This window comes from Ciona robusta, chromosome 10 (assembly GCF_009617815.1).
Source record: "Ciona robusta chromosome 10, ASM961781v2".
NCBI classification, from domain to species: domain Eukaryota; kingdom Metazoa; phylum Chordata; class Ascidiacea; order Phlebobranchia; family Cionidae; genus Ciona; species Ciona robusta.
Window position 1 is genome coordinate 3642638 of NC_143244.1, and position 16814 is coordinate 3659451.

Sequence of the window (16814 nt, forward strand, 5' to 3'; positions counted from 1 at the left end):
TTAATAATAATATTGCAAACTATACAACAACGATTAATAAAATCACGAAATTAACTTTCGGACAAAGGCTTGTTTGGGCTTTAGTGGCTAATATAAAGGATTGCCAGAAGGCCGTTGTAGAATTTTAGTATTTAATAATTTTTAAATATTTAATAAAGTATTTAATAATAAAAACAATTATATAGTTCCTGGAGAAAATGCGTCACTGTGGTCACGTGGCTGTTTCTACAAGACGAGCTTATTAAATGCAGAGAAATTTTACGTAAAACAGATATAGTAGGGTGGAGCAAGATGGGACATATTTTCATTCTTCTCATTTGGTAGTAAACAAAGAATAAATGTTAAATTAGCTGCTGTGTGTTAGGATTAATTATAAAACGTATAAATAAAAGTAACACTTCCTCGGTTGCGATGAACGCTCATAGAGGCTTGACATATATTATAATGAAAACAACATACGTGACTCACAACACATACGTTATTACTTTGTCTTGCTCATGCAAAGACATACGCCCCTTTCCTTGACCTCTAGCACGCTGGTCATGCTTAAGATTGCTGTACACAGTATACGGCGCGCAAATTCGCTTGCGAAATCGTTTGCGAATCCGCGGGTTAGCTACGACAAAATATCTTTAATATCTATGTTGTATGACTAAAGGGTTTTGCTCGAACGAGGTTTGCACTTTTAGCCATAACCTTTAATCGACTAAAGCAATAACCTTATAATTGAATATTTACATATGTATTAGCGGTATATGATGATAACGTAAGTAGATCAGCAACAGCAGCCAGATTCCAACTTGATGTGGTATATAGCCAAAACAGCCAGATTAAAAGAGAGCAAAGTTGCAAGAGAGAGATTACAAAACACTTACAGCAAGGTATAGGAATATGGGACACGTTTAGCACATACTGTATCATATTAACAACATGGTCGTATTTTAAACAATTAACAACGGTCTACTATGGGAGTCGTAAGAATACGGTTTTATAATTCTTTGAGTGTTCTTTGTTCTTTGAGTGTTCTTACCAATTGGGACGAGAAAATAGAATAAAAAGATGTCCAATCTTCCCCACCCTACTTATGTTCATTCTTTACCAAATAAATCAACGTTGATGGCTGTAAATATTATAATTAAACCCTAAATGGTTTTGCAAAGAGCGCCGTATTAGTTGAAGCCGCTACTGCTGGTAACGCAGACAAAAGACACAGCGACAGAATATACAAAGACAGAAGGAAAGCAGTCGGTCAGTGGCGCTAAACAGCAGTCAGTCCAAACAACAAATGCTGAAGTTATATCGTGTATCGATCCAATTTTAATATATGTACTACCAGCTCTCAGCGCATGATTCTTTCGCCTTTTACTAAAGAATTCCGTTGAGAGGAGCATTTCAATAAGTCTTGACTATTTTTCCACACCTGACCCTGGTCGGGGTTATAAAAAAAAAGTTATATCGTGTATATATGGTTTAATAATACAATAAAGTAAATACCATGACTGTCAGGTTATGAGTTTTCTTATTCTATGCGACAAATTTGTATTTCGATCTTGGGTAAAGTTGCGCAAAATGAACTATGTATGTTTTGTTTACTTTGATAAATTCTGTAACCTCATCGTCGTACGATGTTTATGCTGTTGCCTTCATAGAATATCCTGCCGCAACAGTATGAAGAATTGTTTAACACGATGTATTACAACTGGTTGCGTCATCATATACAGAACAGTGGTGGAAAATGGGACACTTTTTCATTCTATTTTCTCGCCCCACCATGTGATATTCCGTTATAAGAAGCAAGATTAAACTTTTTATGTGACATTTGCAACGTACATGAGCTATTTCTACACGTCATTTTCGGGAGCGGTGTGAATCTTTTCTACAGCAAAAAATGGACCTAAATATATAGTAGGGTGGGATAACGACGGGACACCTTTAGCACATAATGTCTAAATATTCTGATCGTGTTTTGAACGTTTAACAACGGTCTATGGGAATTGTGAGAATATGGTTTTATAATGCTTCTTTGTTTACTACCAATTGGTTTGACAAAATAGAACGAATAGGTGTCCCATATTCCCCCACTATACTATAAGTTAATCTTAAAGGCATGTTTCGGACGGGCCGTAAATTTCGTCACTGAATTTTACTACGAACTGATTATTGTTAAGAAGATCTAGATGTTGATATTTCATTTAACAGGTCATTGACCCCGGGTAAGTGAGCTTGACAACTTTAGTATAAGGGTGCTTGTAAAGACTGGACTGAGAGCTATGCTGGTACCCATGTGTTGTATTTGATAAAGGCTGAGTGTGTTGGCTACAATATGTGACATCGTTATTGTCTGAAACTCTCCAACGTTGCACCAAGCAACGCCGCATTGTTTAATGAAACCTGAAACTTAGTAAAGGTATCTTTGAAATACTCGCATTCGTGTCGTTGTTAAAACAACTGTGTTGGATGGGAATGAATCGTTGTGTGCATTCAGTTTTCGGTTGTCTTCCCAACTCTGTTTACACAACCAGGCCCTTTATTTCAACCAATGACGACTGGGGGCGAATCTACAGACGCTAAGCCACCTATGTCAAAACAGGCACCGTTAAAGTTTGCGACACTACATGGGTGCAGACAGGAATTCGGTTACACAATTTCCTGTGAAATAACGAAACATATTTCAAAATGCTGTTGTTTTACTATGAGGGCAAATTAGCATCGTTGGAATTTTAGTAACGTTTTCGTATTGCATACAAGGGCGTTAAAGGAATTTTATTTGAGCGATCTCCCGACACCCGGTGATCGTATAACTGTATTTGTATTTGATATTATGCAAAACAGGTTTTTGTTTAGTTTGTGTCAGGCTGCAATGTCTACCAAACAGTCAGTTTAATAAAAGTCTTTAGTATTCCAAGCCCAGTAGACAAAAATGCAGACAATGTAAACCATGTGGATGGCGTTTGAAAACAACGAAAGAGCTGTACGTGAAAACGTCATCTGTTTTCAATAACAGGCAGCCTGGAAAATAGGTCCTCGGCCTCCAAGTATACGTGATTAAATGTAGGTTATGCTATTTATAAGGGCATAACTAAAATAACTATGATATGGATGTTTTCAATGGCGTTATAGTCTTTATGCGGCGATATAGGTTTTGCTTTGGCAACGTATGCCCACCTGTAATAACAATTCTAACTTAGTAGGAAAACCAAAGTCGGCGAAACCAAACTGATTGTTGTTAACAAATTACTTTTAAGCGGTAGAATTTTCGAATCCAAATTTTGATGTAGTAAACTACACACACTTTTTATTAATGTAAATTGTGAGAAGTGGCCTATATGCAAAATATATACTGTAGAAATACCATTTATTAAAAGTTATTGTCAATTTTCTGTTATTATAAGTGTAAGCACATATACCCTTTACTGTTCGAAGAATATTTTTTATATTTCTATGTATTGTTAATGAAATAAATCCTTGACATTATACCTAGCTCAAACACGAAAATGAAACGTTCTCAAACATTTATCTTTTGTTATTACATCCGATACGCTTGAACATTGCATTGTAAACGTCACTGATGGTCGTTGGTATATAAATGAACAAGCGACCTGTTACCGTTTGAAGTGGGGAAAGGGAAGGAAAACTAAACATTGACTCGCAGCCCGGGCGCGAAAACATGTTTTGATGATCGCTTTTGAAGTCCCATTGAATCAAGACTTCTGTTTTCTTTATTTTGAAATTAATTCTGTAACGTTTTGTCGCTGTAACCGTTTTTGGCTAGACTTGAGTCCGAATTATGTAATGTGATAAATATGTACAGAATCCATTACAGGTTAAACTTTAAGTTAAGAGTGATTCCTCAGTGTAAGGTATCATTCGGTGCCTTTAAAGATACGGATGCCATAGCAGATAAGAACGCGTAGTAAACATAACTTATAGAACAAGCAAAAAGGAATACGATCTGGGGGCGTCTCCGGAATCTTTGATCAACATACAACGATCGGTGCTTTATTCTACGTGCCTACTAAGACGCCGATCCAATCGCTGTGAAACTGACTTGTTTACGACGATCGGCCCTCCGCGAATGACGTCAGAGGACGATAGAACAATGGACACACGAGCGGTGGTTGACGTTGTTACAAAAGCGTTCGACACGACGCTTTATCAATTCAGTAACTGCAACCCTGTTAGCGATAAAGTTGTTACGAGCCAAGAACGAAACGAACTATCCCGTTTTCAGAAGAGGGATAATTTTAGTAAACGTTCTGATTCGGAATATAAGCCTTCAGCTATTCCTACAAAAGAAATTATAGGAAAAATGACAAAAGACGTCCTGAAAGACAAAATTGAAGCAAGCTCGCCTATTTGTATACCGACGCTAAAGGTACCATAAATCAGGTTTATATAAAGCAGATAAATAAATGTATTAGGTTCGTAGACGATACGCGGTGTATTTAAGTGTAAAACTCTTTTTAATAAGGAAACTCGAAGTCGAAATAGAATGAATTCAAGACGTTACATATTTGTATTACACAGGTTCATCGTGTTGAAGAAATCCATGAAGATACGGAATTTCAGCAAAGTACAAGTCTGGGCGGGTCTGTTGGCGATAGCGTGTACGACTCGCCCACTTTGCCCCGCCCCTCAAACGACTTTAAGCACGTGATGATAAAATTACGACACACTAGTGACATCCAGCGGATCCGCAGCTGCGAGAATGTAGGGGTTCATGAAAGCAGCGATGGAGAATCTTGCGCGAGTTCAGTGGACCTGTCGTCTTCCTTGCCTCACACAACAAGCGTAGTACGAAAGCGGCGAACGGTAAGTGTATTGAAAATTATTATTTCTTATGCATTGTGAGGTTACCTACTAGCAATGATCCGGTGGCATTTTTAACGAACTGTTATTTTTTATGTTTACTATAATAGAGATGTACGTTGTCCGCCTTTGAATGTAATAATAACCACAAAGTTGTTTTAAGCTTATAGTTAAAATAGAGTATGTGGGAAAAGATAGGAAGCCTTTTCATTTTATTTTCTCCTTCCATTTGGTAGTAAACAAAAAAAATTCAAAGGATTATAAAACTATATTCTCACGATTCCTAGACTAATGTTAATTGTTTGAAACACGGTCGGGATATTTGGATGTTTTGTGCTAAATGTGTCCCTTCTTTCCCACCCCACTATATAATATTTGCAATATTTAGGAAATAAATCGAGACAAGTATTTAATTTTCATTGGGACAGGTTCGGTTTGACGAGGCAACGATCACAGTGGCGGCGGAACTCGGCGAATCTGCCGCTCGTTTCCGTTCGCGATGTCGGAAAAAGCGGAACAATAACGCAAGTTGTGCAGCTAGATTTGGGGAGAGTCGAAATATCAGTGTACTCCATGATGAATCATTGTCGCCGAAAAACTCGCCCCAACTGTCGCGGTCGACGCCAGATTCGGGAAAATCTATCTTTGATGTATGTAACTATACTCCGTATGGAAGATACACATGAATACGTGGCCTATGATAACGTGGCAGCACGACGTTCTGCAGCACCAGACGGATTTTCATCGGAACGATTCGTGGAAAGGCAAATGCCCCATAATATTATAGCTGACGTGTAATGCATACAAAAGTAGCTTATATATCCACTTATTTAAGACGACGTGTTGAAAACATTTGAAACGTAACATGTATTGGAAGATAAACGCTGCCGCGCATTAACTTCACACGGACTATGAAAACGTCATTTTTTGCCTTTATTGCAACCAAATGCAACGCCGTAGTGGTGTCTTAATTCATTTAAATACCATTGTTTTTTAATCATTTAATTGATTTCTGTCGCCTCAAGCTGTAAAAAGGTCGCGGTTTTTACCCACATTTCGAGATTTTACCTGTTGTAACTTTTATTCCGCCGACGACCGAAGATGAAACTGTGCAATGTTGTGTTTACTGTGAGCTCCTTAGTTTATGCGAACACCTTGATTTGTTTTGTTATACCACCCTTTCAAAGGGACACTAAATAAAACGAACCCATCACGTATACCACGAGTGTAATACACTCATCAAAAACAACCCAGTTATGTTTATATAACAGGGTGGGAGAAGATGAGACACATTTTTATCTATTTTCTTATCCCATTTGGTAGTAAACAAGGAACACTCAAAGAATTATAAAACTGTATCCTCACGACTGCCATAGATCGTTGATAATGGTTTATACACGATCAGGATATTTGGATGTTATATGCTAAAAGTGTCCCGTGTTCCCCCACTCTACGATATTTTTCTTTCTTTCCCTCTCTCTCTTTCATGGCTTTGGAAAGGCCCCATACAATAAAACGAAACGTCACGGCCGGTTAGATCACGACCAAAGCCATTCAGGCGTTCACAAACACTCTTGAGGTCGATGCCAACTTTCAACCTTGGGGCAGGTTATATATACTGTAAACTGATCCGTCATATAGTTTTATACTTAAGTTTAAATCAGTTCTATACATTAAGACAGGTTTGTACACTTTTGAGGTCATATTTCAAAAGCGCAGTTATAGCAACGAAAAGGAAACGTATTCTTCCGAAACTATTCTTCCGAAACTGTACCCAAAACACCAGGAAATGTGTTCTTCAATCTTCAGACTTTTAAAATAATATAAAGTAGCCTGGTAAGACCGTTTGAATATATAAATATACGTTTGAGCTGCTAACGTATTATGTACATGGTTTACACTTCGTTTTGCTGTGATGCAAAAATAGAGACTATTAAGAAACCGTGGTAATAATGCAGTAGACAGACAAGCAATACACTATACTTGCGCAACTATTATCTGTTCAGTCTAACTTTGGTTCAGTACAAAGTTAGTATAGACCGTTGGTTCAGTACATTGGTCATAGTAACAAAATAATAAGAAGAAACGAAAACATATAATAGCACGCATAAGTTATAATTGAGTTAGATTTACAAGAGAGAATTCATTATATTGATTTCATTCAAGGTTCTTCGTACTGGGTGAATCAATAGCCACAGATCAAACAAATCAAGTGTCGCAGTGTTGTTAAAATTTTGACGAGGAAACATTACACCATTATATTATAACGGATGCGCAGTAGTTTTAAACGCCAATGCATACAATATAACGAAAGTTAAGAACTAGGCTACCGTCAGCATGTAATCAAAGGTATCAGTACTTACTTGTATATATTGTAACTTGTATAACCATTTTATCATATCTTTTTCGCACTAGTACAGCTAGAACTGCTTGTATGTGTTGTTTTATTTATACTTTTAAAGTATGCCTGCAACGATAGCAAGCGTTTGCTGCACACAGGGGTGGATTTACATAAAAGGACACGACATTGCTTCAGTAAGTTTATATAGCAAAAATAAATTTTACAAAAGATTAACTATAGTGGGGTGGGGGAAGATGGGACACCTTTATCACATAATATCCAAGTATCCTGACCGTGTTTTAAGCAATTAACAACAGTCTATGGAAGTCGTGGGGATATAGTTTTATCATTATTTGAATGTTCTTTGTTTACTGATAAATGAGACGAGAAAATTTAAAAGGTGTCCCATCTTCCCCACCCTACTGTACATATAATGTAAAAATGTGTTATTTACAGACTATATACACGAAATGTTACGCGCAACTAAAAGAACAGCAACGACAACTCAACGTATTTCGTGCGGAACCGAAGTCCAAAGCATCACAGACGGTAAAAACTTTGTTACGTGAGGCCATGTTGTATACATGTAGAACATTAAGACCGTGTGAATAAATGAATGTTAATTTTTTATCTTCGCGTGTTCTGTATCACACATCTTCTGCCTACTTACAAGTTATCACATAAGTTGTACACGGTTATACTTTCAGATTTTTTTGTAATGTAGCCTTGTGCTTACAATTTGTATAACCAAAAGAAGACCATGAATTGGGTATATTGCTACTATCTGTCCTGGCCAAAGTAATGGCACTGTCGAACCCGTGTTTTTATCGCTGTTTTTAACTAAATAGCAAATTCTACTTCTAGGCTGATTGGTCTATAGATCTTCGAGGTCTGGACTCAATAACAAAAGAATTATCAACACGAGCTAAGGACAATCTTTCCACTATTAGCACAATTTCAATCAAATTCAGGTAGGTCTACAAAATATAAAGTAGGTTTGGTTAAGATGGGACCCTTGGCACACATTGCCTAATATTACAAAAAACAAAATGTAGCACTGTTTTGTACGATGGAACACCTTTTTCGCATACTATCCGAATATCGTATTTTCTACGTAAACTTAATATACACAATTTTAAAACGCTCTTATATTGTACTAATTGCAACCCTAATTAAAGCCATATCGACCCTTATATATATAGTAGGGTGGAGAAAAGATGGGACACATTTTCATTCTATTTTCTCGTCCCATTTTGTAGTAATGTAAGAACATTCAAAGAATTATAAAACCGTATATCCTTACGACTCTCTGTTGATATTGTTCAAAACACGATGACACTATGTGCTAAAGGTGTCCCAGCTTACCCCAAAATACTATATTTTTTCAAAGTTTCTCATGTAAGGATAAAGCGTCTAAAACCCCACGCTCCGTACATAAACACACACAAATAATGTAATCTTTTACTTTCAACAGCACGAGGTCGCCTTTGGAAATTCGCATCCGGGCTTTTCAGGCTGATGAACAAGAGGAATGGTATAGATTTCTTCTTGCGTGTGGTCTTGTAAGTATAAAGTGCTATACGTGATTTAAAACTATAACATGTCGAGTGTACGAAAACTGTATGCATCGTAGGGTGGGGAAAATGGTACAACTTCTCATTTTCTTTTTTCGTCCCAATTGGTCGTAAACGAAAAACATTCAAAGAGTTATAAAACCGTATCCTCACGACTCCTATAACCGTTGTTAATGTTTAAAATACAATTAGGATATTTGGATATTATGTGCTTAAAGTGTTTCATCTTCATCCACAATATTATATATTACAGATTTATATACGTACATTTGTGGCGTAAGAAAATCTCTTTTAGAAACGCTTCAGTACAACGTAAATTGTTATTCTATTTATTAGGGAAGACTGCCTGAGGATACGTCAAACCTTTTGCCAGGGCAGGTTCGTCAATTAGAAGATATTATTACAGAATTGGAGACCCTGGATAGGGTACCGCAGAAACCGGTAAGTGTACCGCGGAAGTACTTTACATGCCAATGGTAGCTTTGGCAACGTCGGAACACGTTTTTAATAATACCTATATGCAAACTGCAATATTAGTTAATTCTTATGATTAAATGAATGAAACTTAATTTATTCTCGCGTGACCGGAAACGACAATCGTTAAACACAGGTATTTTGTTTCATATACACCTCGTACCAGATTACGAGTTACCAAGTATTTTATTTAGTGCTGGGTGATTATTATGGGAAGGGGATTTTATTTTCATTTTTTTATGTTCGGCTGATAATTTGGACAACCCATTAGTGACCACTGGGTTAAAGGAATCAACTTTACATTTGCCGGCTAAATAACATGCACTAAAAACTTTGGCATATTTCAGACTCTAACGATAAAAGAGGATCCCATTTACGTCACGATGCGGTCGCCATCCATTGAATCCAACAGCGTGTGGCCTGCTGTGCAATCGCCCTTGAAATCTCCCATACACGCTGAGGCTTCTACAATTGCACAGGTAAAAGATTGGAAGCCGGCACCAAGGAGACGTGTTTCAGAAAGCAACGTTCCTTCGAAAAATCTATCGTTTCAACCCCAAAGTTTGAGGCCGGTTGCTGAACGAAGGGCGAGCCACGACCATATGGTATGACTGGACATAAAATATCACATTTTATTTCGAATATGCATTTACATACCAGAAAAACATGCACTTTTATTTGTGGTGTGACCGCTATTTTTTAAATTTTACCGTTTTTACTGTACACCAATCACAATTTAGCAGAAAAATATAACTGCAAGCATGTGCATAACATTGATATTGAATTTATGTGCTGTACATAGTTAACACTTTGTGGAAATATATGAAATTAATGTTTGCTTTTCTAGGAACCAACGTTTCAAAGCCCTAAAGGAGCAAGGTAAGTCGGGTTTTCTTTCAATTTTATGTCCCAACTTGCCCCACTTTGTAGGTTTTCTGTTTCCTTGTCCCAAACCACACAGCAATATATGTATTATTATAGGTATATAGTAGCAAGACGAAATATTTAAACCCATGCAACCTTAAAAACATCCGCATTATGTAGTAGGGTTGGGGAAGATGGGACACCTTTTCATTCTATTTTCCCCACCCCATTGTAGGTAGTAAACAAAGAACATTCAAGGATTTATAAAACCGTGTCTGGATACTATGTGCTAAAGGTGTCTTATCAGTGCGATATTTTAATAACTACTTCGAAAATGAATTTGCGTACCGCAGAAAACCACCGTATTCCACGTAGTATACGTTTTTGTTGTTTTGATTACTTTATGCGATATTTCAAACGACCACACGCATTACATTCCCTGTGTTTTTACAGCTGGTTTATTTCTCGACCACTTGGACGTCAAGATGCACAAGAAGTATTGGAGCTTAACAAAGAGTATGGGAACATGTTAGTAAGACGACGAACGAATGGGATGAGTGATATTTGGACGCATGCAGTTTCCATTAAGTCCCCAGACCGTGGAAAGCAGCTCAATTGGTCTCCAGGAAATATACTGTAAGCACAAACTTTATGTATATTATATTACATAGTATACTAGAGCGGGAAAAAGGGGGAACCTTTTATTCTGTTTTCTCGTCTCATTAGGTAGTAAACAAAGCACATACAAAGAATTATAAAACTGCATTCTCACGACTTCCATAAGGGCGTTGTTAGTTGTTTAAAACACGAATATAACATTTGGATATTATTTGCTAAAGATGTCCTGACTTACCCCACAGTACTATATATATCTGCTTCCTTGCAATTTACGCATTCAAAACTTAGAGAGTATAAAACAAAAGTAAATAAACTATAAGAGAATAGCTTTTCATAGAATAAATTGGAATATTATTCTATTCTATGTGGGTGAGGTCCTGCAGCGTGGCACGCTATGGGTCCGATACTGGCCCGTTACCCCATACCCGGGATGCTACCGCATGAACCTCACCCATTTGAAGCCCGCCGCTTTCCCGAAGGAATAGGCAACAAGGGCTTTAATAGATTATAATACTTACTTCTTTAATTCTACAGCTCTACCGAAGAGTTTCTGCATTTCAAAGTTCGAATGGAACTTTTACCAGAAGGTGAACGTTTCATCATCAACCTTTCGAACAATCAAAAACATCCCGAACTTAAGTCGTGGGCAAGCGTCATTGCTTACTTTGAATCTGCATCACTTGGAAAATATATTGCTCTTAAGAAAATCAAAAAGATGCCAGAGCGTCAATACGTGGATTTTATCGCAACCCGACCAGCAGGTAATGTATAGAGTTATTAAAGATTAGGAAAATACATTTTCCGTTAAAAAAACAAACATAGTAGGATGGGGGAAGATGGGACACCTTTACATTCTATTTCCTCGTACATTTTGGTAGTAAACAAAGAACATTTAAAGAATTGTAAAACCTTGTCCTCGCGACTTTCATAGACCGTTGTTATTTGTTTAAAACACGACCAGGATATTTATATATTTTGTGCTAAAGGTGTCCCATCTTCCCCCACCCCACTATATCTTATAACTAATCAGAATTTCGTATACAGTAGGGTGGCTAAACGAAAAAAAAACCAAACAAATTAGCAAACAAATATTGCATCATAAATTGAAAATATAGAATGTGTTTTATTTACTTCCAAAACTTGCACTTTCTTACATTTCCTAATTAATAAGCATTCAAAGAATACATAGAGGTGCATAAAAAACTAAAATAGTATCCATCCTACCCCGCCCTATTATATCTAGTTTACATCACCTTATTTTTATTTAGTTTTTCCACGAAGCAACAGAAGTCTAACAGAATCCGCCTCCACATTACAACGAGGTAAGTATATTATTATGCTGGGAAGGCAAATATAATTAGCAACTACAAACTATTTGTTTGTAAATATTATTCGCAAATGGCCTGTACGGTGACGTGTATCAATAAGCGTGGTTGTTGTGAATAAATAAGCGGGTTATAATGGCTGTCGTTTTACCGTTACTCACTGGATTTTCGCTTTGGTTAACTGTTCTGATTTTCGTTAACGTGCCCCCCCAAAAAAACAAACAAAGTCATTTTTTATTCAATATCATAGTTAAAGTTTTCGCATGTATAACTCTTGCAAATTTGGTAAAGTATAACGAAAGTTTCCTATAAACCTGAAAATGCGCAGTTTGTTTCATATAGCAGTGTGGGGGAAGATGGGATTTCTTGCCCCATTAGGTAGTAAACAAATAACATTCAAAAAATTATAAAACCGTTTCCTCACGACTCCTATAGTAGACCGTTGTTAATTGTTTAAAACTCAATCAGGATATTTGGATATTATGTGCTAAAGCTGTTCCGTCTTCCTTCACCCTATTATACACATACACAGGTGCTGGTTCTTAAACTTTTTTGCATGCTTTACCTTTTTAACAAGTTGCTTGTCAGATTTACTCCCAATATAGTGGGGTGGGGGAAGACGGGACACATTTAGAACAAAATATCCAAATAACCTGATCGTTTTTATAACACTTAACAGCGATCTGTGGGAGTTGTGAGGATACGGTTTTATAATTTTTGAATATTATTTGTTTACTACCAATAGGACGAAAAAGTAGAACGAAAACGTGTCCTATCTTTCCCCAACCCTACTATATGTAATATGGCGCTCCTTTATTAAAAAGCGAAAACAACTAATTACATCAGTTATACTTAATGCGATGGATGTGCTAACTTTTTGGCAACGAGTTGTTCAATGTTTGATAAAGTGCTACATTTGGTACATTTTGTCTGTCCCATCAACTGATGTGGATTTCGATTGGTAGCTCATTTACCCTCTAAATACGAGGAATTTACCCCCAAGGGTAAATTACCCCAGTTTAAGAAACGCAGATATACACGAGCCGATCACGCGTATAACTCATGAACATAAAATATCAAGGTGACATTAAAACTTCGTATCCATTGCAGTAAACACGCTCAGTAAATATTTCGACACCACATTAACCTTAATGGACTTTGCTCCAAGTTACTTTCATTTTACTTTTCTCTTACACCAGGTTAATATATACAACGTGGAATGATATATAGTTTTATTAAACCAATATTTATTGCTATCTACTTAAAGTGAAATTACTTTCATTTAGAAGGGTAACGCTGTTATATTTGCTTTAAATGTGCGTACAGACATTCAGTAAGATTAAATAAAGTGACTGCAACTCTTAAATGTCTGCTTTATTACTTGGTTTAATAAATGCCTGAACTGTTGTAGGGTGGGGTAAGAAGGAGACATTTTTTGTTTTGTTTTCTCGTTCCAACTTTGGCGGTAAACAAAGAATATTCAAGGAATTATAAAACCGCTAAACACGTTCCATCTTACCCCACAGCATAACAAAACCACACTAAGATAACCCATGGCCAACTAAAGATATCTTTATTTAATAGGCCATGGATAATCATATTATGACTAATATATATATATAATAGTTCTCTATGGGATAACTACTGGCTACTGCGATACATTGTCCTGTGTTGGATCTTATAATTTTTTTTTGCTGTAAATTTACAATACATATATGTGATTTCTCGCAATTTTGGATACTTCAGACATGTCTAATGCTTTTGTTTTGGCCTTCACGCTCAACCATATAACTTGAGCATTTCAGCGAAGCGTAAAACTAAATAGTGTATTTATAGCACCATTTTATTATACAATAGAATGGGGAAGACAAGACATTATTAGCACATAATATCCAAATACCCTGGTCGTGTTTTAAACAATTAAAAAAAACGGTCCAGCATGGGAGTCGTGCGGATACCGTTTATAATTCTTGGAATGTTCTTTGTTTACTACCAAATGAGACGAGAAAATATAATAAAAATGTGTCCTATCTTTCCCCACCCCACCATATCCTGTTTTTACCCTACTATTTGTACAGTTTCAGCAATATAACCAGACCATAACTTATTTTCAGAACCAAACCCGCTCAGCGAAGCGAGAAGTCGCACCAACGATGGAATAGTTAGAGCCGATACTTGTTTCAATTTTCCCAGTAAGTTAAACAGATTGTGGTTGTTTGAACTAGCAGAGTGTGTTAAACTTTGTGCTGCTTGTTTGCTGAACGATTGACTTTTATGTGCTTTCTTATTGTATATGTTGTAAGGAACACACGAGATTCCACGTAATATACGTTTACAGATTATATAGCGGGTTGGAGTAAGATGGCACCTATTGTCTTTGTTAATTTTTTTACATCAATTGATATATATTGTATCCTATATATGTTTTCAAACTTATATTAACGAAAAATTTATAATAACTTGCAGAAAAAGTTAAAATTTTTACCACAAATTTGGTATTGCTACATTAGGGCCATTTCTCATAATTATTATCTATAAGTCTTTCTTATAATTTATCGTCATCTTTTCAGCCACGAGCACGAACATTCAGCCGAGAAATCATGCAATGGTTAGAGGAGTAACTTGCCCCACTTTATCTGGTAGGTGGAACATAAGTACCATGCCATAGCTAAGTGGTTAGCGCGCTTGCCTGCTTGGGTTCATGGCTTGTCGCTGCCACCATTGTGGGCGTATATGTCATTGGGCAAGACACTTAACGCCCATTGCTCTAAACCATCGGTCACAAGTGGGATGCCAAATTATTAGCCACACATAAAAAAAAACAATCACCCACAAAGTAACTTACACGGTAGCTTGTAAGCTGGCGCGAGGTGTATGAAACAGAACACCCGTGTTATAACGACTTTCATTTCCGGCCACGCGAGGACAAAGCAAATAACATCCATATATATTAATGGTAATTGATTTCTTGAATATCACCCATGTGTTTTGTGATTGTATAGTAGTGTAATGACATATATTGCCTGTTGCAAAAGCAAGGAGTTAATTAACTAAGATCATGTCAAAAAATTATATATTACATTAAATTCAACAACGAGACGCGTATACATGTTTTTCTGCGCTAAACAGTTACGCATAAAGTGCAGAAGATAATATAAGGTTTGCCACAAGTATCTTATAATAGCTTTACTAACTTTAACTGCTCATAGAGTTCATAGGGTAAACGAGTACAATCAGGATCTGGTGCTACGAAAACGTAACAGAAAAAAAACAAGTCCAACCAATTGTATAATATAAGATATAGAAGTGTGGGGAATGTGTGACACCTTTAGCACATATACAAATATTCTGATCATGTTTTAAACAATTACCAACGGTCTATGGAAGTCGTGAGGTTACTGTTTTATAATTCTTTGAATGTTTTTTGTTTACTACCAAATCGGACGGGGAAATAGAGCGAAAAAGTGTCCCATCTTCCCTCCTCCAATCGCGTATATTTCGCCTAAATGGCATTGTCAGTCTCATATTTAATTACAATGCATCTACTTTAGGGTGACTTTCAGTTCATTTTACCTTTTTTGTTCTTATAGTTCAAACGGGCGAGGTTGGTCACTGGAATTCGAACGAGGAAGCTGACTACGAATCAACATACGAATGAACCAGTTTAAACCGGATTAAACTTGTATATTGTTCATCAACTGCTGAAACGTGCGCCATATTTTTCTTGGTATATTTGATATATCAACGGTCATATATATATAGATGCCATAGTTGAATCAACTTTCTCATTGCCAACATTTTTGTCAAGGGGCATACAAACGAAAAATGAAATTTTGTGAATAGATAGGCTCAGAGATGCTCAAATGTGATACCACAAAAGTTTTAAAAAACGAAACAGCTTTTAAAATATCGCGTAAAAACTAAAAACGGTCAAAGTTGTGTGACACTTTTTCTTATGGGAAATCCCAGCATGCATTGTTGCACGGTAGATTTTTTACTCGAACAGTTGAATTTACGGTTTTGACAAGTTTTTCAGAAGCTGTTTTAGTGTTTGAAACTTAGGTGGTACCTTTTGATTACATTTAAGCATTTCTAGCAATACATAAACTTTATTTTTTCGTTTGTATGCCCCTGTTAAGGAATTAAATGTTAATAAATAAATGTAAAAATCACATATATGATGAAACTCATTCATATTGTTAATTTGTTTTATAAGACCGTTTATTATTTTATAAAGACTTTTTTTGTTTATAAATAGTTGCATTTCGGGTAAGGCGTACTGTTCTATATATATTTTTACATTGTTCGCAGGTGTATATGCTCTTTGTATGTTATATATTTGTTACTAAAGCTCTGTATTGTAAATGCATTTGATGTGCTAGTGAGTACGTATATGTGTATACCGATCACAAAATATTAATGCAAAAAAAGCACCTTTAAAGTTTTCGCATTTTAAATATTTACTTGTATTATTGATTTTTTCATTCTGTGCAATCAAAATAAAAAAAACAATTAAAGCAACATTATATATATTATTTTCGTGGCATATATTTTATCTGATAATATACGAGGTAATCTTATGTAAATTTGGAAAACGAAGTGTTTTTTTGTTTTCTGTGAACTAATGAAGAAACATTTGAGTTAATTATTTTTTTGTACGACAACATACAAGATAATGCATGGGAAATGTATTTGAAATTCAGTCACAAAAATTATAAGAAGTGGCTTATGCTAAATACAGTATAGCAATTCCCAATTTGCAGCAAAAACAATTTCGATGAAGAGGTATAAGTTTAGGGTTATTAAAAG

General features: G+C 36.1%; 2 protein-coding genes and 1 non-coding gene across 3 annotated transcripts; all 3 read left to right on the forward strand.

The window, feature by feature from the left end:
* The first annotated feature begins 1324 nt into the window (after nucleotides 1–1324).
* On the forward strand, nucleotides 1325–1437 carry LOC149729630 (U5 spliceosomal RNA). The gene has a single exon (XR_016385942.1). It is a non-coding gene; the product is annotated as a U5 spliceosomal RNA (small nuclear RNA).
* Nucleotides 1438–4070: 2633 nt separating this feature from the next.
* Nucleotides 4071–6026, forward strand: LOC149729631 (uncharacterized). Its single transcript, XM_089885851.1, has 3 exons — nucleotides 4071–4375; nucleotides 4528–4812; nucleotides 5238–6026. Exons 1-3 carry the CDS (start codon nucleotides 4076–4078, stop codon nucleotides 5493–5495), a joined length of 843 nt encoding a protein of 280 aa, XP_089741977.1. The 5' UTR covers nucleotides 4071–4075; the 3' UTR covers nucleotides 5496–6026.
* A 997-nt stretch (nucleotides 6027–7023) lies between these two features.
* On the forward strand, nucleotides 7024–16526 carry LOC149729632 (uncharacterized). The gene is made up of 13 exons (XM_089885852.1): nucleotides 7024–7344; nucleotides 7607–7699; nucleotides 8015–8121; nucleotides 8625–8712; nucleotides 9061–9165; nucleotides 9546–9803; nucleotides 10046–10077; nucleotides 10516–10698; nucleotides 11215–11441; nucleotides 11949–12002; nucleotides 14120–14197; nucleotides 14576–14644; nucleotides 15596–16526. The coding sequence occupies exons 1-13, from the start codon at nucleotides 7273–7275 to the stop codon at nucleotides 15661–15663; spliced, it is 1434 nt and encodes a 477-aa protein (XP_089741978.1). The 5' UTR covers nucleotides 7024–7272; the 3' UTR covers nucleotides 15664–16526.
* Nucleotides 16527–16814: the final 288 nt, after the last annotated feature.